Genomic DNA, 22,627 nt, shown 5'->3' with positions numbered 1-22,627 from the left:
TGACCAACTCTTGAGATATTACATAAATTAAAAAAGATATTCTTTAGTGCCCATAAAGTTTAAACGCTGAGTGACTCTATTTTCAGTAATCAGATTATAAAAAAATGCTTTGTTTCAGTAAAAAATATTATTATATTAATTGAAGATAAATTCTTTCCACTTTAATTTAAAGCATAAATTCTACGGGTGCTAACAGAAAATGAGAGAGATACATATTACGTTATGACTTAAGGCCTTTATAATATTATGAATGAATTATATGATAATCAAAATTTGAAGTTTTAAAATATTTTGATGAAGAAGCTATTAAAGTAGAAATTGCATAAAATATTTAATTATTAAAATTTTAACGAACATTAAGATTGGCGAACCGGCTGGTAGCCAAAGGCGGCTAGTTCATAAATAAAAGAAAGGCATTTGTAATATCCTTTCTAAGGATATATGAAGAATAATATATTTTAATACATAAAACATCAATAAACATCCTCCCCAAGATTTTATTCAATTATTACATTTTGATATTATCCTGCCCATTTCTAATTTTATTAGAAAACAGTTATTTGACATCTTGTAAAAAGATATAAACTTGATTTGAAAAAAAAAAAAGTTTACTGGTGTTATATACACAAAATAGTGTGGTGATAATGAGAGAATAAAATTACAAAATTTCTTTTAGGTGAAAGAAAAAAAAATATCCAAGAGGTTTTGAACAACAAAAATATTATTTCCACCACTATACTAATATCATATAAGTATCAATTCAGAATGAGATAAGATTTTATTTTGAAATGCATTTGCAGATGTCATAATTAACCCATTATGCTCCTTTATTATCCAAAATATAACTAGATGTTTATAATGCTTCGCTGATTGCATTTGCTGGTTAAATTTCTACAGAGACAATTAATTATTTTAATTAGCAAACAATGTTAAATTACTCTTTACTAAATCTAATCTAATACAAATTTATCTATGTCTGAATAAAAAAAATTTATATGCATGTAACCCAATGTCCCAAAAGCAGAGCCAGTGAAGTGCTAAAGATTAAGCAAAACAGACTATATAATTTCATTTATGTTTAAAATACACACCTGCTAATATCTTGGTCTTCCATTGAGACCTGTCCACCAAGAACTTTCTCATGCTCTTTTAAAGATAAAGCAATGGCCTTCTTTAAATCATCTTCTTTATCTGCACCATCATTTGTAAGATCGATGACACCAGCAGTAGGGGACAGAGCACCATCTTTTTCAACATTTAAAAGAGGAGGCTGTTGCTGTTGTTTCTTCAAAATAAATTAAAAGTAATTAACAAATCAAAAATTAATAATTAAATTAAATTCCTAATGTGTGATTTCCAAGCTATTCATTTTTTAAAAATTTCATAATAAAAAATAAAAAGCACATAAAATTTTTTTTTTATTTACAATTTTAAAAAATATATTTAAAGTCAATAAATTATAAACAAAATTAGGGTGGCTACAGAAACTGCAAGAAAAATTTTTACCGACATTTTCCTGACCAAACTTATAACATTTCCCTCACTTACAGCTACAATTATATTAATTTTCTGACTTTCTCCCAGATTATATGTGCAATTCACATTATTAAAAACAGTTTTATGAGTTACTAAACATGAAAAAAAAATATGTATTTCCATGAAATTTCACTTTTTAAAATTAAAATAAACATCCTAAAAAACCCATTAAAACAGAATATTAAGTTTTTTATTTCGAAAAGAATATTGGAAATTTTAATAAAATACTTTGCTTCTAAACTGCGTAAGAATTCTAGAAAACATTAAAACGACTCTTTGAAACACAAGTTAAATTATCTTAACAGTAAAGGTAAAGTGATATTTGCTCAATATTTTATAACAATTCAGTAACTAATTAGTGCTTTTTGCATAACTACTAGAATTGCATGTTGCAGCATAAATATAAAGATAATATGAAATTAATAATATATATCTTATTTAAGAGTTAAACAAAAGAAATTGCCAAATATTATTTTCAATCATTATTTCTTTAACAAATCATAAGAAATTGCTTCCTCAAATCAAAAGCTTAAGTTTTTATAAATTAATAGAAGTATTTTAATTTCTTTTTATTACAAATAACACTAGACATTAAAAACTAATTTAAGGATAACAATTAAACTGCTAATAAGTGCTTACTTATTACAACCAAAATATAAAAAAATTTGCAAATAATAATCAATAATTTCAAAATAGAAATATCAATAATTACAGTACTAACAAAAAAATATATTTGGTTTAAAATAGTCAGTCCTGCTTTAAGTGAATTAAAATGTTTTAAAACCCAGTTTTTGCAAAATTTTGAGGTTTACAATTTCTTTCTGCACTATTGAAGTTTCTTTTTCAACTGCCTCAAGATCCCCCCCCCTTTGCTTCCGATTCTTTGAGCTGATACCCTGCTTCCTTTTTTGAAGCAAGATAATATCACACAAAAGTTTCTGTGATTTTTAGATATTTTTACAAACTTTCAACATTTTTAAATTGATAAAAGTCCCAGAATTTTTCCTGATAATGCAATTTTAAAATAAAAAGTAATTAAACATTAAAAAATGAAATGTTTTATTTCCTGTAAAATAGAACGAATGACTACATTTTTACCACACACAATCAACAATTGAATTTTTATTCTATAAATTTAAAAATGACAGGCATTTCCTAAACAAAAACTGCAGGTATTTTAATCATTTCAGCAATCAGATTAGTACACATATATAAATATGTAATAAATTAAAAAGATCAGTTTTTTAAAATTCCCTTTAAAAACACTTCAAACTTAAGAAGCTTCTAAGTTTCATGGATTTTCCATGCCTTTTAGGACTGAACATTTGTAATTTGTAATGTCTTAAATTGCTGTACAGGAAATTTTTAAGTTTCAGTTTTAATTTTACTTCTGAAATAGGAAATCCCACTTATGAGCTGTTAAAAAGGTCCAAATTTCCTCTTTGCCTTCTTTGTTGCTTTGAAATCCTTACTAGTAAAATTCCGTAATGTCTCTCACTAATATTCAAGATTCAGACTCACTAAAAATATCTAAATATTAAATTCAGCAATAAACTTGTTAGCTTCAAGTTTATTTCAAACAGATTTATAGCTTTTTATCACAATTATTTTCAAGATGATTCTACAGCACAGTATTTCTTTATTATTTCATGTATATAAGTGCGAGTAAAATATTTTATTCATATAGAAATCAGATATGAAAATAACTTTATATAAATTGAAACAAATTTTATTCATTTAATTATCACCTGTTGTAATAAAGGGAAAGAAATGTTTTATTCACAGAAATATGTTAAATATTTTAATAATTCTTAAGACATAGATTTTAAATCTAAAAAAAAAAAAAAATCAATGCCAACAATTGAATTTTACATGCCATTTACATTATGAATTGTGTGTTAAAAGGCTATAAATAAATATACAAGCATAAAATATTGAAGAAAAATATTACCTGGTTTGAAAACCGCTCCAGTGGAGATTGCTCTACAGTCATCTTAAGGCCATCAATATTACTTTCAAAAAGTTTAAAGAATTACCTGAAAGAAAATATTCTTTGAATGTAAATTTTATAACAGATAAAAATCTTTACAAAATAAAAATAAAAAATGATTATAGTTTTCTGGATGCAACATTTTTTTTATCCTGTTTATTTCCATAAGAACCGAATTACGTTAATGGGAAATTTTTGAAAATTGACTATTCGATTATTGATATTTGTTAGTTATTTGAAATAGATACAATACTGTTTGAAATAATTGGGATAAACAGGTTTTTCTTATCAGAGTTGTATGATTACCAGTTATGTCCCAAACTGCCTCAAACTGGTTATATCTGTCTAGAGGTAGCAAGACGGATTGACCTTAACTATAATTTACTCGTTTAATTGGTTTTGATGTATCAGTAGTTTAGTAATGAGTCTTTCAATGTGGCAGCTGGCTGTTACAATTTTGTGTTCTATGTAACATGTTACTTTTGTTTGCTCAAAGATGGATATTACTCCAAGGAAGCATTATAAAATAATCGTTCTTAATGAACACATTTCTATGATTGTGTGAGATGTAGCTATGGCAGTTGGTGTGGGGAAACCAAATGTTTCAAGAATTTTAAGAATATTTCCAGATTATCATCTCCCAAAAGAAAAGAAAAATGTGGGTACAAATGAGAAAATTATTGCAACTGATAAAATTCTAATAAGAAATAGGAACTGATAAATAGCAAAATAAAACCAAGAAAGACAAGCACAGACCTTTAAAGGGATTTATTGGATTATGGTATTGAAGCAACTACCTCAACTGTACAGAAAAAGCTTCTAGAAGTTGGTCGTAAAACAACAAGACAGAGGAAAAATAATTTCCAACTCAAAAAATTATGGAAAAAATGTTTAGTATGGGCCAAATAATAACGATTATGGACTGTTAATGACTGGAAGAAGGTGATTTTCAGTGATGAAACATTTATTTGTGTGGTGATATAAATTCAAGTGTAGTTAGACGAAATGAAGGTGAAACTCTACGACCAGATGATACCCAACAGACGGTAAAACACTCTTCCAAAACAGATGCTTTAGGGCTTTTGCACTGGAAGGCATGATGAATTCTGTCTAATACACAGAAACATTGCATAGTAGGATTGTTCCATTCATGGAAACATTTCAATAAGACTTGTGATATAAATTATCTAAAGACTAAAATATCAGTCTTGTCACACTTCGAAATTGGTCCAGAATTTAAAGCGGGAAAATAAAATAAAAGTACTCGACTGGTCTGGTAATTCAACAGACCTAAATCCCATTGAGAATTTATGGCATATTCTCAAAAATCATTTGGCAAAGATGAATTACACAACAATAGAAAAATAATTTTTTAAAAAAATGCTATACAAGTGTGGTTCCATGATGATGAAGTCAAGAACATGTTGGTTACACTAACAGAATCTATCTAATACACAGCCAAGACTTGCTGAAGAAATCAGTTCTGCTACAGTAGGACATATTTTGTATTAATATTAGGATTTATCAGTCTATTTAAGATATATAATGACTAAAAGCTAAAGTTTCAAAAAAAAAAAAAAAAGTCCCCCATTTGTCTCAACAGTATAAGCATTTGTAATCCATAAAGACAAAAAGTGGTGAGAGACAATGGGGGGGGGAGAGACAGGAACCAGGCAAGATGATTAGATAAGGACTTATTTTTTCTACTAATAAAACCATTGCTGAAATAAAAAAATATTTTATCATTACAATGATGAAGCAAAGACAATTTGCAATATTTGAATTTTCATATAAAGCTAATTTTAAAAGAATAAATAAATTGAAACTAATTTTTTTAGCCATTAGTTCATAACAGGATTATTTATAAACCAGTCTTTTTCTAACTATATTCTTTAAATAATTAAAAAACTTAAGATATTTCATCCTCAAAGCTAAATTACAAATAGACAAATATTACCACAGTTACAAGGTTCATGCATAAAAATCCCAAAAATATTTTTTTAAGGAGAAAAATCTGCCCTTATTCCTTCCAAAAGCATTGTAGCTATTATTATAAAAATGTGCATTCACAACATATAACACAAAAGCTTGAAAGCCTATTTCTATTAAAATTTGAATTAAACTTTATCCTGAAGAGTAAGTACCACACTTCAGCGCTCATATCAGCAGACACCATTTGGCAAATAACAGGATTCCAATAGCAAAAATGTGATTACGTTATTTGGTTCCGTAAATAATTTATGCAAATATAGAAATAGTTAACATTTACCATATTTATTAAATACAGAAAACTTATTTCATAATATGTTCATCCTTTTTTTAACTACATTGTGTATAGCTGCAAACAATCAAAAGACGATGAAATCAGTTTAAAATCAAATTACCTTTCTTTCTTTAGATAGCAAGATGACTTTAGAGCATGAAAATAAGGTAGAATGAAATTGTGTTATTACTTTAAACATCTCTTCAAAAGTTAAATTTCATATTCTGACTAAATAGTTTTTATATATAATTACAAATTATAAATATCTTCCAAAAGGAAAATTATATCTTTAAAAAAGAAATATAACAAATTTAATATTAAATAGTGACCAAATAAATCAAATATTTAATTTTCATAATTCATATATACAATTCACTAAAAAGAAAAGTTGAAAGGGAAAAATAGAATCCGATTACGCTATTTGAAATTTAACTTTAATTTAGAATATCAAGATATTATCAGGATTATATCAAGATTATCCAGCTAACTTATGATCTATTCTATTTTATAAAAATGCTTACTAAATATAGGATTTAAAACAAGTGGATATAAGAAATCTTTTAGAAGATATCTAGATTTGAAATAATAAATAACATTTTTATAAAAGTTAATTCTAAATTATATTTACATCAAACCTATGAGCATACTACAGATAAAGCAATGTTTTTATGATACAGAGCCATAACACGAAAATGATTTTTTTTTTAACATTAACTCTTTTTTAACCTGAAGCTTATCAAATTTAACTTTATTGCTATAACATAAAAGTGCCAGGAAAATTTTTGAATAAATAAAATTTCTCATTCCGAAAATGGGAGAGGGGGGAGAAGAAGGGAAGGAGCTGAATTCTATCTGGTCCAGCAATGTTTATAAAATAAAATTCTGAAAACATATCTCTCCACCTCCCCAGAATTTATCACAATGAGAACATTTCATACCTTGTTTCTCTTAATTATTTATACAGCTATATTCTTTATATGTTAATGATTCATTCTAAGATGAGAATGATTTCTTTTATTCCAAGATTAACATTTTTTTTCGAGTGGAACGGTACCAGTCGATTTTTTTACTGATTGAAATCTCTATGCATTATTTCCTTAAATGATACCATAATAAATAAACATTTCATCATATTTTAAAATTTCAGATTATTTTTGAAAAGTCAATTTTTAGCTATCTTAAAATAGGATAGTAAGATAAATAATCATCTCAAGAGTATTTATATTTTAAAGCATACAGAAAGAAATGCTATAAAAATTATAACAAAATAAAAATGTAATTGTAATTGCAAAAAAAAAATCTTAGAGAAACTCGTCAGAAGTAACATTGATAGAAAATCAAATTACAAATTTAAAAAAATTCAATTTCAATTATAATTATATTAAACTTGAAATTTAAAAAAAGAGTAGATCATATTTAGTTTACAATAAAAATCTTAAATTATAAAGATGGATATTTGAAATATGTTAATCAAATGGGTTTACACTATTAAAGTAGAAATAACGCAAATGTTTCTTACTTAAAAGAATTTTAATTAAATAGATAAATCTGAAAGACCATTACCAAGTTTTCTAAAACAATTTTGATGGAAAAACTTTTTAATGATCTACAATTATGAAAAAAGGGACTGAAAACCAAAATTTAATAACACAGGAATCTTTTAAGTAGGAAGAAATGTAATGACATTATTTAATGATGCATTTTTATACTTTAATTTACAAACATAAATGAATTCCCATAGAGCTTAGTTCTTTTAAAGGTTTATACTGAATTCACTTTCATTGTTTACCTTTAATACAGGGGAATTCCCCCCCCCAAAAAAAATCTAAAAAGGTATAGTGTTAAACAATGAAATTTTGATTACATATGCTGATAAACATATCACATGACCAACACAATTCCAATAAAACATTATTTATATATATAACAGGGTCGGCACATTCAAAAAATGTTTATCATAATTGTCTGTTAAAGTAAATATGATTAGTATGCTTTATATTTTACTTCAAGAGATCAATAGTGAGTAAGGATAAAAATAGGATTTTAACAAAATGCAATTCCAATTACATTTTCATAAAATCATCAGTCCATTTTAAGACTTACCCAATGAAAAAAAGGTTAAATGTTCCAAGAAAATGCTTTAAGATAGTGAATCATGCTAAATGCACAATAAATCTGGACATTTCTATGAACTTATTAATCATATAATCTAACAACTAAGCCTAAAAATAAGATAACCTGCAGTAAACAATGCACATTAATCCACAACTTAATAAAAACAATACTCCGTAAAAATTTTTAATAAACTCGACATAAAATCGAAAATTTAGAAATTATTAAGCTAATAGAGGCTTGATATTTAATTCAAAACATTGAGGCCGAACCCACGCATTTGAACGTAACCAACAGTGACATTCATTGGGGAATTATGCGGCCATTTTTAGAAATAAATAGTAATTTGAAACTGCGCTTAATAAAACTCAAATTTTGCAATCAAAAAAATTAATTTAAAATGCGGAAGAAAAAGATAAAATATTTATTAGCATTTCATAATATTTTTTAATTGAAATTTTTATTCAAAAATCATAAATAAATTTTTAAAAAATAGTATACACTCTACAGTTGATTTTTACATATTTCCATCGAAATCATTTGAAATTATTTCTCTCAAATGAAGTCATTTTCGTTAAATTAGCGAAAATTAAAAATTCACATTTATTTTGTTATTTGGACAAATACTTCAACTTGTACTGTCGATTCTTCTTAAGGACAAGCAACAAGCATGGTGTAGTGTCGTAATCGTCTTTTGATAAATATATTAAGTCCTTTATGCTTTAATAGTTTGTTTCATAACAAATTTTCATTGTAATAAAAAAAGACATTAGAAACATATTGTGAATATGGGTAACGTATTCGCCTCTAGTGTCGCTCCACCACCTATAACTGGACCTGTGCCTTCACCTAGTTTATCGGATCAGACCGGTGTTTCAAAAAATTCTACAAAAACTGCTTCAGATAACAATCCAGGAACAGTAGAAGATCTACACAAAAAATGCAAAGGTATATTATAAATGGTGATGGGTTTTAACTCTATTGATATATTGAATTGATTGTATTTCTCTGGTGTAAGTTGGATAGTAAGTGCACATTTTTGAATTAAAAGAGCACCTTGCTTGATATCTGATTTGTTTTATTTATATGTTTAAGCTTCCAAATTTGGAAGAAAATAAATAGTTAAATAAAGTTATTTAAAATTAAGTAAATAATTTTTTGGAAAATACTTGTTAAACTAATGTACATTTTGTAAGGGAGACTAAATGGTGCTGAGTGACCATTGATTAAGCAGATCACTCAGTAGCAATAAAGATTAGAAGTTCATTCAAAAATGAGTACAGTGAAACTAGTTTTTGTTGAGATTTTTTCTACAATATTGAGATATTGCAAAAGGATTTATGGAAGGGTGAGTGGCATACTTTCATTAATACTGATCAGAGACAGCTCATCCATTAGAGCTGTAACTTCTGGAAATTCCATATTTTCAATTTACCCTCTGAAAACTTGTATTTTCATTTCAAATCTTTTCTTAGTTTCTTTCCCTCTTTCAGATGTATTTGTGAACAATGTGAAGTAAAAATAATAAAATGAAAAAATGACAGAAAATTAATTAGTAAATAAAAGCTTGCTAGATGGTGCTGTTCACCAAGGAAGACGTCAAAATTTGTATACTGTGTGTAAATAGGTTATTTATTACCCAGCTTTCTATTCTTTTCCCTCTACCCAAAGATTGTTTTCTCTCTTTTTTATTGCTTTTTCTTCTAATCTTGTGAAAACAAAGGTTTTTAATGAGGTTTGCAACATTCAAAAATATCCCCAATTATATATAGAAAAATCATGATTGTTGAAAATTATTAACTATAGGAATCAGAGCCATTGAAGATATTAAATATTAGAAAAAAATTGTAAACTCAAAAAGTTTGAATTTAAATTCTAAATTGCAACCATTTGCTTTTATCTAATTATATTATTGGAAATACCTCTGCAGAAAAATATGATATAAAAATCAATCTGCTTTTTTTTTTTTTTTTTTTTTTTTTTTTCAAAATGTATTTGATGGTCTGATTCATCAATCCATTTCATTTAAACAACTGTTTCCAAGAATCCAACTTTCAGCAGCCAAAATTTATATTGCAAAATAAAAATAATCACTTGTGATATCTTGAAATTTGCAGAAGCTGATAGCAATTTTTTATTAGTAGTAGTAGCATTTGTTTCTAGTTTGCTTTCCCGTTGTGCACTTACATTAATATATATTTGTTGGTTATTTTTATTAGAAGTTGCTTAAGATGTTCATAATATTCTATAAATCGATTCAGATAAATGCAATTAAGAATTTTAGAATTTTATAGAAAGTAAAGTTACTTATTTTGATAGATATTATTACTGAAACATCCAATTCATATTAGTTTGGGAGGATTTGTAATTCAATCATCATAAATAATAATCTGTTATTCTGGATCATTTCATATAAATTATTAATGAATGTATTATATATTATTCCTGTATAATCACTCTCAATTTAATAATATTAATAAATAATTTAACAAATTAAATATTAAAATATGTGAAAGCTGCATACTTTTCTTTCAGATGTTTTCCCAACACTATTTGAAGGTTCCAAGATTATGGTTAACAAAGCTCTGAGTAATCATTTTCAGATCAGTCATACTTTAAATATGACCAACAGTACTCCAGCTGGATATCGCTTTGGGGCAACATACGTAGGAACAAATCAAGTTGGTCCCATGGAGGTATAATCTTTAATTATATTGCACTATTTGGTTGTTGAATTTATTTAAAGAAACAATGCAAGAATAAAATTTGATATTTACAAATGTGTATGAACTTTTCTTTCTATATCTGCAAGTTCATGTGAGGGGTCTTTTAACATTATAATGCTTTTTAGATTGCTACACTTGCTAAAATTTTGTGTAAAAACTTTTCATAAAAATATATTAGAGAACTGATTGTTGAACTTAGAGCAATTAAATTTAGCATGCAGATATTTCTTCAGTAACAAATACTTAGTGAAAAGAGAGTTCACTGAATGTTAATTATTTCAAAATTAATCATTAGCTTTTCAGTTATACCTATTTTTTTATTATGTAATTTTACTAACCTTTCTAAAATTAATCTTGTATACAGTTTATAAAGGTGTCCTTTATTGTTGAAACAGAATTCATGAAATTCATTTTAACTGTAATTATCATGAGAATGTTTTTAGACTGGCGTACTGTAAAAATAATTTTGCTTAGATTGCTAGAGCTGATATGTTCAAGACACGCAAAGTATTATTATTTTTCTGTTCTAAGATATTTTGAACTTAAGGAAATATTTATGACTTCATCATTTTCCTGCTATTAGAAAATTCTTGGAATTTCTTGAAACCTGCTGTTATACTTCCTGTACTTTTGCTAATTGCTTAGAAAGAATGCATTAAGGAATAAATGCAGAGAAAATTAGGTTTTATATTCTTTCTCTTAGTGAGAGGGACATAGTAACTCTGTGCTAGTACCAACATTTAAAAAATTTGTTTCAGAAAATGTGAAATTTATATTTTATTCATTTGTAATAATATAACTGATTGAGCAGGTTAAATGAATGAACACACACACACACACAAAAATGGTGGAAGTATGGGTGAAAGATTATTATCTTTATTCATACTAAAATATTACATTTATATCTGAAATATAACATAAAACAATTTTTAATTTGAGGTCTAATAAAATAAAAGGCAAATTATATATATATATATATATTGTTAAAAATTCACTAGATTCATTTAACCTTGGAAATGCCATTTTTCAAAATCTTGTAACTTAAAAAATTTTTTATCAGAATTCCAAAAGACTTTTTGTGAAGGCCAATTTTATTATGTGTAATTGAATTTAGTAAAAAAAAAAAAATGAGTAGTCATGATTGAAAAGTTTTTAGATAGTTAATTAGTTTGTTGATTGAAATAGTCATTTTCCCCTCAAATTCTATTCATCAGCACCAATTTCGTGAAGATGGGCCAATAAATACTAATTACATAATATCCCATTTTCAAAGTAACACATTGTATTAATATTCCAAAATTGTTTATATTTTCACTATGCATAAGCTTTTGAATGTTCTGCTTTTAACCTTCCATTTGATACAAAAAGTACTGAACTTTTCTATTACTTCTAACTTGAACAAAGTAGTGGCAGTAGAATGTATAGCAGTACTGTCATATTTGCTATATATTCTGACATTGCTTGGTAATGAGTTAAAAAAAAAAATCACTGGCCATTTTTATGTTGTGCTGCAACATTATTTGATATTTTGTCAATACAGTCAGTTTTTCTTTTGATCTTATTTACTTTTGTTGTAATCTGATGCATTAGTATCATTTCCCCTGATTTTAGATAAATATTCCTAATTTCTATGAAAAACTACATCCCCAAGTCAAGTAAAACTTTTATTGAATGGTCAGGATAGTACAAAATTTGTAAATATAAATAAAAGAAAGAAAGTGAAAAAAGTTTGAGACTTTAGGTGTGATTATTAAATAAACCAAAAGGCAGTTGTGTTTTCAAGTTGTATGGCTGATTACAAAAAGTCTTCAATCCCTTCTTAAAAATTTAGAATGGAGGTTAAACAGACTAAAAACAATTGGCATTTGATATCAATAACAAGTGAAAACAATTTAAGAGATTGCCTACATCTAATAGAGGAATAATATTTGGCATAAAACTTATTTTTATATTATAATATTTTAAATTGCACATGAATTTGTTTTGTATAATAGAGTGTATGTCTTCTACGTAATAAAGCTATAGTATTTCTATTCTTTCATTTTTTTTTTCACAAAAATTGTATTGCATTTTTTTTTTAGGCATATCCAATTTTGTTGGGCGATATTGATCCAAGTGGCAACATGAATGCAAATATCTTTCATCAGTTTAAAAATATCCGAGGAAAGTTTGCTGCACAGGTATTTTAAAGAATATATGTTTGTTTTTATGCATTTTACAATTAATGAAACATATCTTCCTGTCACTCTAATATTTAATATATTATCCTGAATTTGAATGATTAAATAATATATTTGTCTGTTGCATTCTTCATGCATTCACTGTAACTATCTTATAACAACAATGCAAATTATTGGCAGTCTCATACAAATAATCACTTAAAATTTTATTTTCTTGTATGTAATTTACCTCAATAATCTCTTTTTAGGTTCAAGATTCAAAGTTTGTAGCTACACAGGTATCTGCTGATTATAAGGGATCTGATTTTACGGCTTCCTTAACATTGGGGAACACAGATGTCCTTAATGGTTCTGGAGTAACAGTTATGCATTATCTTCAGAATGTTATGCCTTCTTTAGCATTGGGTGCAGAAATGGCCTATCAGTATGGACCCCAAGTTCCTGGTGGAGAAATTGCTGTGATGTCTTTAGTTGGAAGGTATACCGGTAAGTGCTTGTATAAGTTCTAATAATTTAAAACATATTTTTCAAATAAAAATAATTTAATAAAAGCAGGTTTTTTGGAACACACTTTTATTAGTATTTTAAGTAGATTATTTTTATACTTCTTTATAATTTTAATTTCTAATTACAATTCATTAGAAATATTATGGAATCTTGCAATTTATTTGTTCTCTGATTCATTACTAGGTGATCAATTCATTTAGAATCTAAATGAAATTAACTAGTACTTAAATTAGGAAAATATTTAATAACTTATTGTTATTGAGAACAGATGAGTGCACAATATTTCAAAACTCTGGCATCTCATGAAGCATTTGGAAAATCAATTACAAAATTCTGTCCTCAAGAATCTGAAAAAAAAAAAAAAAAAAAAGAAGAAGAAAAAAAATGAAATAAAATATAAAAAGTGTATAAAAATATTTTTTTGATTTTAGAATTTAAAGTTGTTTTATATCGAAAGGTTAAATACAACTTTTCAAACTAGAAAGTATATACATTAATTATTTATTTCAATATTCCAACCAATGGCAATTCAAAGATTTTAAGTGTTTTATGATTTATACTTGGGGGTGCTTAATTGGTACTGATGATGATGCTTTTCATAGCATTTCTTGTTCTGTCTGTTTGAATTGTCAATTAATGGTTTCTTTTTGTTAATTCTTTCCTAAATAGCTAATAAATAAATTTAGCTTAATTTATACTAAATGTTTTCAGATTAGTTTGAAAATGAAAAGCTTTTCATACCAGCTTTAATATTCTTTCTCTGCATGATTTCATTTCTTAAAACTGTTTTAAAGATACATTTGATAGATTCTACATTATGAAATCCTTAAAAAAAATCAACTTATCAATTTTTAATGATAGTTACCAATAACTTTAAAGAAAATAATCTACTTTGTAGAATTGCCTAATTTCTTTCTTTTTTGTCATTAATTCAGCACATTTTTTTTAAATCTATTTTGGTTTGAATAATTTAATTTTTAATCCTTCCAGTCACATTACACACTAATTGGACCAGAATTTGGTTATGTAATTGGATTTAAATATGGACTTTTTCTTCAATTTATAATATTACCATAAATAGTAACAATTTATCAAAAGGACATTGAGAAATGTAGACATTCTCTTAAAAATTATTTGTTAGTATACTGATGATTTTAACTGTAGTAGCAAAGGCATTAATTGAATATATGGTTTGGTAGATATTGCTGCTTGAGGATAAACTAGTATTTGATATGCTTGTCCTTTAAAAAAATTATTGACAGAAAGCAACTAAGCAAACATTTTGTTAAATAAAATATAAAGATACATATAAAATAACATATACATAAGTATATGTATAAAATATAAAATTAATTTTAAAATGTTAAAAAAAATATTCTCTATCTAATTTTAATGTAAGTACCTTTTATGTATTTTTTGTTGTTGTTGTTGTTTGTTTTAACCATATTTGTTGTTTTCCCCTCAGGCACTAATTATGTAGTTAGTGGAACATTAGGCTCTGCTGCAGTTCATGCTTGTTTTTATCGTAAAGAAAATGAGAATATTCAGGTAATTAAAAAAAAATAATTTTGCTTGTACTGTGTTATATTCAAATGCAATAGAATATATACATTTTTTAATATCTAAATAATCACGCTGAATACAAGTAACATGACTTAAAAGGTAGATGATTGTGTGACTTGATTTCATATTTATGGCATAGTAAAAAAAGGTGTACTTTCGATCGATCTTTCTTTTTAAAATAAAAAGTATAAACACGTAATCTATTCCAGAAAGCGGGGAGGTGAAACTGAAACTTTTTAAATAAATCATATTGCTCTTATCTGTCTTTTACTTAATACTCTATAATGTACAAAATAAATTTTAATATATTTCATAGTATTCAGAATTTGAATTTCTTAATGTAATTTTATGTAGATTTATTTATTTGATATTTGTAGTTGAATTGTCAGTGCATGATGGTGAATTCTGTGATTGAAGGACAATATGCATTGAATGGCTTATATAATTGTTTCTTATTACAGAGAGAATTCAAAATTATTGTTCTGATTACAGACATTATTTAATGAATTATATCATAAAGATAAGATTTATATAGACTAATGGAAAGAAACCCAAAGTTTATTTTCCATAGATTTATGGACATTCTATATGGCTCCTCTGATCATCTCTAATTAATAATTCTTTTCGCACTATGCATATAAAATTTTGGACACTATACTGGCTTTATTGGTTAGTTTCCAGGGCCTATATTCAAATTGATAATAAATTGTCTCAAGATTAATATGCTTTACAGGTCACCACTTTTCCTTTTGCGCCTGCATTCTTTTTGAAAAAACTGCCAAATCTATCTACAGATACTCTTGACATCTAGAATTGCAAACACTTTCTCATATAATTGCAAATGAAAGATATTAACATAAGACATTTCAATTCTGAATTGAGATTTGGTACTCAAATTTGAGATATCGTGTTGCATTAAAAGTACAGTACAATTTGGACACATAATTCATTTTTATTGGTTTACTAATTGATAACTTCATCATAGTAAATACCTACAGTATGTATTACTTTATTTTATTTATCACTGACTTCTAATTTATTGCACTCAATCTACAGCAAACAATATTTTAAATTTACTTCTCTATAGATTAGTAAATTGTTTATAATTTATGGTAATCATTGTGAATTACCGTATAACTCTAATATTACTGATTCATTCTGACTGTCATATTAGAAATTTGAGAATTATTATTGTGATGAAATTATTCAATATTAAAAAAAATTGTGGGAAATTTTGTATTTCAGCAGTAATAAATACTTTTTTTTTTTTTTTGTATGTGCGTATTGTTCTAAAAAATATATATTCGAAGTTAAAATAGGATGTTATGTAATTAAATGGTTTTATTAATTTTATAGGTTGGAGTTGAAGTAGAAACAAATTTAAGGTTAGGCGAAAGCTTATGCACATTTGGTTATCAGGTTGATTTACCAAAAGCAAACATGACCTTTAGGGGTAAGTTAAATGATTTTGGAAAGAACTTGCACATTTTTTAGTACCAGCATGCTTTACTGATGCTAATGTTTCATTTGAATTTTTCTTATAAGTCTCACCTAATTAATGTAATTAATAAATAAGGTGAGTCAATTACTGAATTTCATTGTGGTAAATTATCCAATATTTATCAGTATTTCTCAATATATGATTTTCCCATTGATTTGTTCCAATAATTATTTTATTTATTATATAACATTTGTGAATATATCAGAATTTCATCAAATAAAAGGAAATTTCAGCTTACCTAGCTGAATTATCATTTTATATAAGTTTTTGCTTTTTCTTCCAATAAAATAGCTAAAAATCTGTTGAAATCCCTTCAATAAATTGAAAGCACTATCTGCATATTATAATTTTTAAAACTATTAGTGGCAGATTTAATTTAGATGTGTAATAAGAAATTTAATTCAATTGGTAGATTAGGTGATTATAGTTAAGGGTCTTTTATATGTTATAATTTCATAAATAAAAAATAATTAAAAACTTATTATTTTGTTATCTGTAAAACATAAATATCAAATAATACAGAGTGTAAGTGCATTTATAAAAGAGCATTGCATTGCATTAAACACTTTAGAAGGGGGTCTTCAAGATTCAGACAGTTAGGTAACAACAACATTGACAAATAAAAGGGAGGAAAATGTCATTATGTATTTGTATTAATATACTCATAATAAAACAACACTAAAATAAATTACATATGTCTTTGAATATTAATACCATTTCTAATTGTTCTATCAAGATTTAGGTATATTATAATGTATGAATTGTAAAATTGAATATTAACTTATTGTAAAAGGTTGTATAAAAACAATTATAGATTGAGAAACTATAAAATAATATTTATTTTAAACATAAAATAATTCCACAAAAAGTATCTTCAATTATTTAATTTGTGGCAGTTTTAAGCATTTTAGAACTTTACATGTTTTAAAATTAAAAACACACACACACACTATAATAATAGTTTTTTTTTTTTTTTTTTTTTTTAAGGCACACATATTCAAATCATGTAAATATGTTTTCTTCAACATCCTTCCTTCATACATCAACTTTTCATAAACAGAATCAGTTTGACTTCCTTGCTCTCAAATCGAATATCACTGTTTTATTCCATTCACATATTTTTTAAATAAATCTGAATTATAAAAATCTATTTTTCCATCCACAAATTGTTTTTAGTCAAAAGACACTGCCAAGATTAATTTTGAATTCCCATGAAAATCCTTTTCAGAATTGAAAATTTGATGAAACTCATTGGGAACTGGAAGTTCAATCTCTTGAACTAGCTAGTCTGTATTCAGCACTTTATGGTGCATAATTATTCTAGGGGATTGATTTCTTTTCCTTTGTCCATTTATGTGTTCTTTAAAGCCTCTGGAAGAAGATTCTCATTTACAAAAAAAAAAAAAAAAGAAGAAGAAGAAGAAAAGCAATTTCTCAAAATTTTCATTCGTGTTGTCATATTTTATGTGGAAATTGCATGTTAAAATAAATCTGGAATGTTTGCTATCACATGTGTATTAAAATTTTGCTTTGTAATACTTGGCATCAAAAATATTGATACCAAGTTTCTTAAAATATATTTCAAGACTTCTTGGGACTTCTGATTTTGAAGAAAAAATATTGTTGTTAGTTTATTGTTTGAAAATCTGAAAGTCTTTAAAGATTGTTCCATTTTTTAGTGTAGATAGTATGAAATAACACATTCAGTTTCAAACAAATGCTAAGTTTTTAACTCTATTGTGGTACTAAAATTTCTATTTTATGTTCCAGTTTTTAAATTTGCTGAAATCTTGAATACAGAATGTGATGAGTATCAGTAATATTGATTTTTCAGGAAAGCATTTCTTGTTCTTTCATGGAATAGCCATTCTTTAAATCTCAACTAAATTTTTCAATTAATATAGTGAGATATAATATTTGAAATCCTTTGTTCATTTTAATTTGAGGTTTGTTTATTATTTAATTTTATCTTAGTCTTCTCAGACAACCATTTGGTTTGCCAAGGATATTGATTGTATTTCTTTCCATTTAAATTGTTAAGATATAACTTCACGCCAGTGATTCTGCCAGGTTGTTTGAGATTAAAGCCATTATTTTAATTTTCTTGCATAAGTTCTGTTTATTGTGTGTGTGAATATTTCTAATGTAGACCAATCTCATGATATCATGGCTTTATTAAAAATATAAATGAGTGGATTTGTCTGTCTTCTAAATGTTATGGAAGTGGTATAAATTATGTACTTTTTTGTTTAGTAGGTAGACTACACAGATAATAAACAGTCTTTCTTTAATTTACAACAATGGGAAAAAATCCTGCAATTAAATATTTCATAAAAAATAAAAATTCTTTGAATTTCAGACCAACATTGTAATTTATTGTTGAAAATTAGGCAAAAAAATTACCAAAATTTACAAAAAATTTGTACAGTTATTAAATTGGTACCATTAAAAGGACAATTTTTAAAAAATTAAGCAGTTTAAAATTTATTTTTGTGCAATAATATTTTCAGAAGTTTTCATGGAAAGATATAAAACTTCAGCTTAATGTTTAATTAATTAAAATTTAAAAAACAAAAATATTTCGGAATTGTACATTTGCACCTTCCAAGATATATTTGTGCCAAATGTAATAGTTGAAGTTCAAACTGTCTGGTTAAAGTACCAATACACAGACAAATACTTCATTTTTATTATTAGTAGAGATATGTTAAAATTATTTATATACTTGGGTGGGGTTTTTGTCCCTGTAATTGCTTGGAGAAACAACAAGAAAATTACTAATACATATTTTAACTGTCAAAATATTGAAAATAATTTATGATGTTGCATTGGATTAAAATTTTTGGAAGCTTTTAAAATATCACTAATGCAGAAATTTAAAAAAAAAAAAAAAGATTCTTATGTATAAAGAATATACATAAGTAAATTTTTGAGATTTATTATGAAATTTAGACATATATAAGCTAATACAGGAATAATTAAACAAAAAAGCATTTTAAAAAATGAAGCCAACAAATAGTTTCAAATATTTATTTGTTGACTTCCAAATATTTACATAAAGCAAACCTGCTTTGAAACACAAATAAGCAATTTTTTAATGCCATTAACATCTTCTGTTGTATAAATTTATAACAGGTGTTGAAATTTTTAGCATCTGATGCCAAAGAGATTTTGGATTTCAATAATATGCATGACTCTTAAATTTAATGTATGAAAAATGTATTCCAAAGCATTACTTCTACAATTATTTTGGAAAGGTATTTCGTTTGTAAATGTATCTGGAAATTAAAAGCGCATAATTCTTTTATTGTATTTAAATAGAAATCAGTTACTGGAAACTTTCACTTTAAGAAACAGATAATTATTTCTTATATAATGACTTAATATATTATAAGCATATTATAATGTATTAAAAATGGCAGTGTTTTTGCAGAAATTTTAGCAAAAATTGTGTAGAAAAGAAAAACATATATATCTTTTTCTAACCTGTATATATATATATATATAATATACAATAAGTGTTTTATTAATTATTATTATTATTATTTTAGGTATGGTGGACACAAATTGGACTGTTGGTGCTGTTCTAGAGAAAAAACTACAACCTTTGCCTTTTACCCTAGGTCTGAGTGGAATGATTAATCACACTAAAAATCAAAGTCGATTTGGAATTAGTCTTATTATAGGTTAAAATCATACTACTTGCACAAATTTAATGGTGTGATTTAGTGTAGTAAATCAAAAAAAAAAATCATTATTTAAAAAATAAAGCATGCTTTGTTATCATTTCATAATCAAGTTTATTTACCAAACATCTGTTTTTTAAAAGTTTTGCTTCATCCACATTCCATATGTGAATGCTAAATTGTTACAAATATTGCAATCATACACAAAGAATTTTTTGATAAATAATGCTTTATTTATGCACAACTACATACCATATTGTAATATATAGAATACTGTTGAAAATTAGTTCTATATGATAGACAATTTAGAATTGGAAATTCTAAAGAAACAAATTTGTAGACTTTTGTATGAAATTTTGTTCAGCAGTTCTCAATAGAAATTTTTCATTATAAGTTATTTTTATGTTTTATAGAAATCTAAATCAAGCATCATTAAATTAAGTGTAACAATTAGCTCTGTACAGACTCAATCTATTTTATGTAGTTTGTATAGATCATATAACATGTGTGCTAAGTCCGAATGTAAATAAAGATCAAAGCATATAACTTGTCATCCATTGAAAAACAAATGGTAAAATAAATGATAATTCTTTAATATGTGTGTTACTTTTTTTTAAATTTTTTTTTGCTGCTGTCATAAAACATTTAAGATATGGCATTTTAGCTTCATTGATTCAAGCAATGTTAACTTTGTAGAAAAATAGTGGCTTTTCTTGATCATTTGTTTGGCCAGGAATATTTGTTGTGTTCAGTTTCATTTAATTCTGTTATTCTTTGTTGAGAATATGTTGCATCATGAAAAGTGCTTAAATTTGAAAGCCAATTTTAAGCACCTTAAAAATGCTTAATGCTGAAAAAAGATCCTTAAAGATGTTTAATTTTCTTGATATGTTAAAAAAAAGGAATTATATATATATGTATATATTTCCCGCAAACATTGAATATGATACATTGGAATATCAAAATTCTTTGTTTACCGATTATCAAGGAAGAAAAACAGACAAAAATGAATTTGCATAATTTCAACACATATTAAAATAATGCTTAGTAATTTTTTTCCCCTGCCATTCCCTCTTTCTTCAACAGTGGGTTTGGCCTGAATTGAAATATTGGAATGGTGCCCAAAGTGCCAGTACGAAATACGAATTGTTCCAAATTTGTCAAAAAAGTAGAACTTCTTTCATCTTTAGTGTTCTGGATAGCGAGGAATTTATTTGAATTATTTATGGTAAGTGTAGGCTCAAAAAACAATAAGCAGATTAACTGGGGTTGATGAAAAAAAAAAATAAGGTAATTAATATTATTTGGTACATTGAACATGGGAGAAATTACTCTAAAAACACACATGAAAGTTAAGTATTGTGTATATAGCCACTTTTATTCTTATTCCTGCAAAGCCTTTATAGCATGTTTCACATTCAATCATCTTATTAATATAATATGTTTTGTGCCGATTCATTAAATCCATGAAAAGGATTTTACTGTACAATATTGAAATGATATGATAGTGCTAGTACATAATTATATGAGTTGATTGCTTAAAATTCAGTGTATACTAGTTCATTCAATCTAGTATAATGTTAGTTTTTTTTTTTTTCTTCAATTAAAATTTGCTAAGTCTGATATTTATAATTTAAAAGAAATAAAGGTTAAAAACTTTTTTCATCTTCAGAGGTTTTTGCTTTTTCTCACTCTATCTCTCTCTCTTTATATATATATATATATATATATATATATATATATATAACAAAATATTTGATTATTTAGAAATTCAGGTCCATGAGTGTAAGATTCGTGACAACAGAGAAATAAAACAATGTGAAATAAAAACTTGATGAACTTGAATGTGAAAATAACAAACCCATACCACAACATTACATTACACCATCAAAATCCCCATTTTTAAAGGCTGCCTGCTGGATTGGATGAATGGAGGTGAATTTTATTTTTCAAATGAAAAGATAAATAACAAAGAAAAGAAATAAAACAAAAGATAACATGCATTAAACACATAAGAAAGAGAAATGCCATGCCCAAAATAAAAAAGGTTATCAAGTAAAAAAAAATCCAGTCCTAGATATGAAAAATCAGCTTTTATAAAAAAAATATCTAATTTCCCCATGGGAAAGAAAGTTTACATGAACTTTAAAACTGCTTTGCTTATTTCCTCCAATAAATTTTCGAGTGATAAGTAATCTTTCATCTCTAAAAGGTGTTAGAAATCTAGATGTTGTAATGTAAGAAGGATTTGAAATTTAAGTTACTGTTGATAAGTACAAAACTTGAAAAAAGATGAACAGAATAACAGATCTCACTCATAGAAAAGGCATGAATATTTCTGATTTTCATGAATTATTCAAATAGATATTGGTAATAAAACTTTACAATTAATTTGATAGAAAGTTTATTATAATTACTTCAAAACAAATAAAAATAAATTTTTCATTGCCACACAACAATTGTCGCTAAATATTAAAATCGACGTGAATCTATCCTTCTAATATGGTACTTCCCAAAGCATCCAAGTGCAGGAAATATGATATTTATATGTTTTGAATCTTAA

General features: G+C 25.9%; 2 protein-coding genes across 3 annotated transcripts in view; one reads left to right on the top strand and one right to left on the bottom strand.

Annotated features, from left to right (window-relative positions):
* Positions 1-8,214, bottom strand: part of LOC129983746 (ubiquitin carboxyl-terminal hydrolase 25-like) — a 36,261-nt gene extending 28,047 nt beyond the window's left edge. For both annotated transcript variants that reach the window (XM_056093356.1, XM_056093357.1), the window contains exons 1-3: positions 7,893-8,214; positions 3,488-3,572; positions 1,092-1,285 (exon numbers count right to left, since the gene is read on the bottom strand). In XM_056093356.1, the coding sequence (XP_055949331.1) occupies positions 1,092-1,285; positions 3,488-3,529 (236 nt within the window). In that variant the 5' untranslated portion in view covers positions 3,530-3,572; positions 7,893-8,214. The remainder of the gene's footprint in view (positions 1-1,091; positions 1,286-3,487; positions 3,573-7,892) is intronic.
* A 337-nt stretch (positions 8,215-8,551) lies between these two features.
* On the top strand, positions 8,552-20,659 carry LOC129984730 (mitochondrial import receptor subunit TOM40 homolog 1-like). Its single transcript, XM_056094677.1, has 7 exons — positions 8,552-8,849; positions 10,437-10,597; positions 12,709-12,807; positions 13,056-13,293; positions 14,780-14,862; positions 16,234-16,330; positions 19,930-20,659. The coding sequence occupies exons 1-7, from the start codon at positions 8,690-8,692 to the stop codon at positions 20,067-20,069; spliced, it is 978 nt and encodes a 325-aa protein (XP_055950652.1). The 5' UTR covers positions 8,552-8,689; the 3' UTR covers positions 20,070-20,659.
* Positions 20,660-22,627: the final 1,968 nt, after the last annotated feature.

The sequence above is a fragment of the Argiope bruennichi genome, chromosome 9, assembly GCF_947563725.1.
Source record: "Argiope bruennichi chromosome 9, qqArgBrue1.1, whole genome shotgun sequence".
Lineage (NCBI taxonomy): Eukaryota > Metazoa > Arthropoda > Arachnida > Araneae > Araneidae > Argiope > Argiope bruennichi.
Note: the sequence above shows the minus strand (reverse complement) of the source record. Positions and strands in the feature narration are given on the sequence as shown.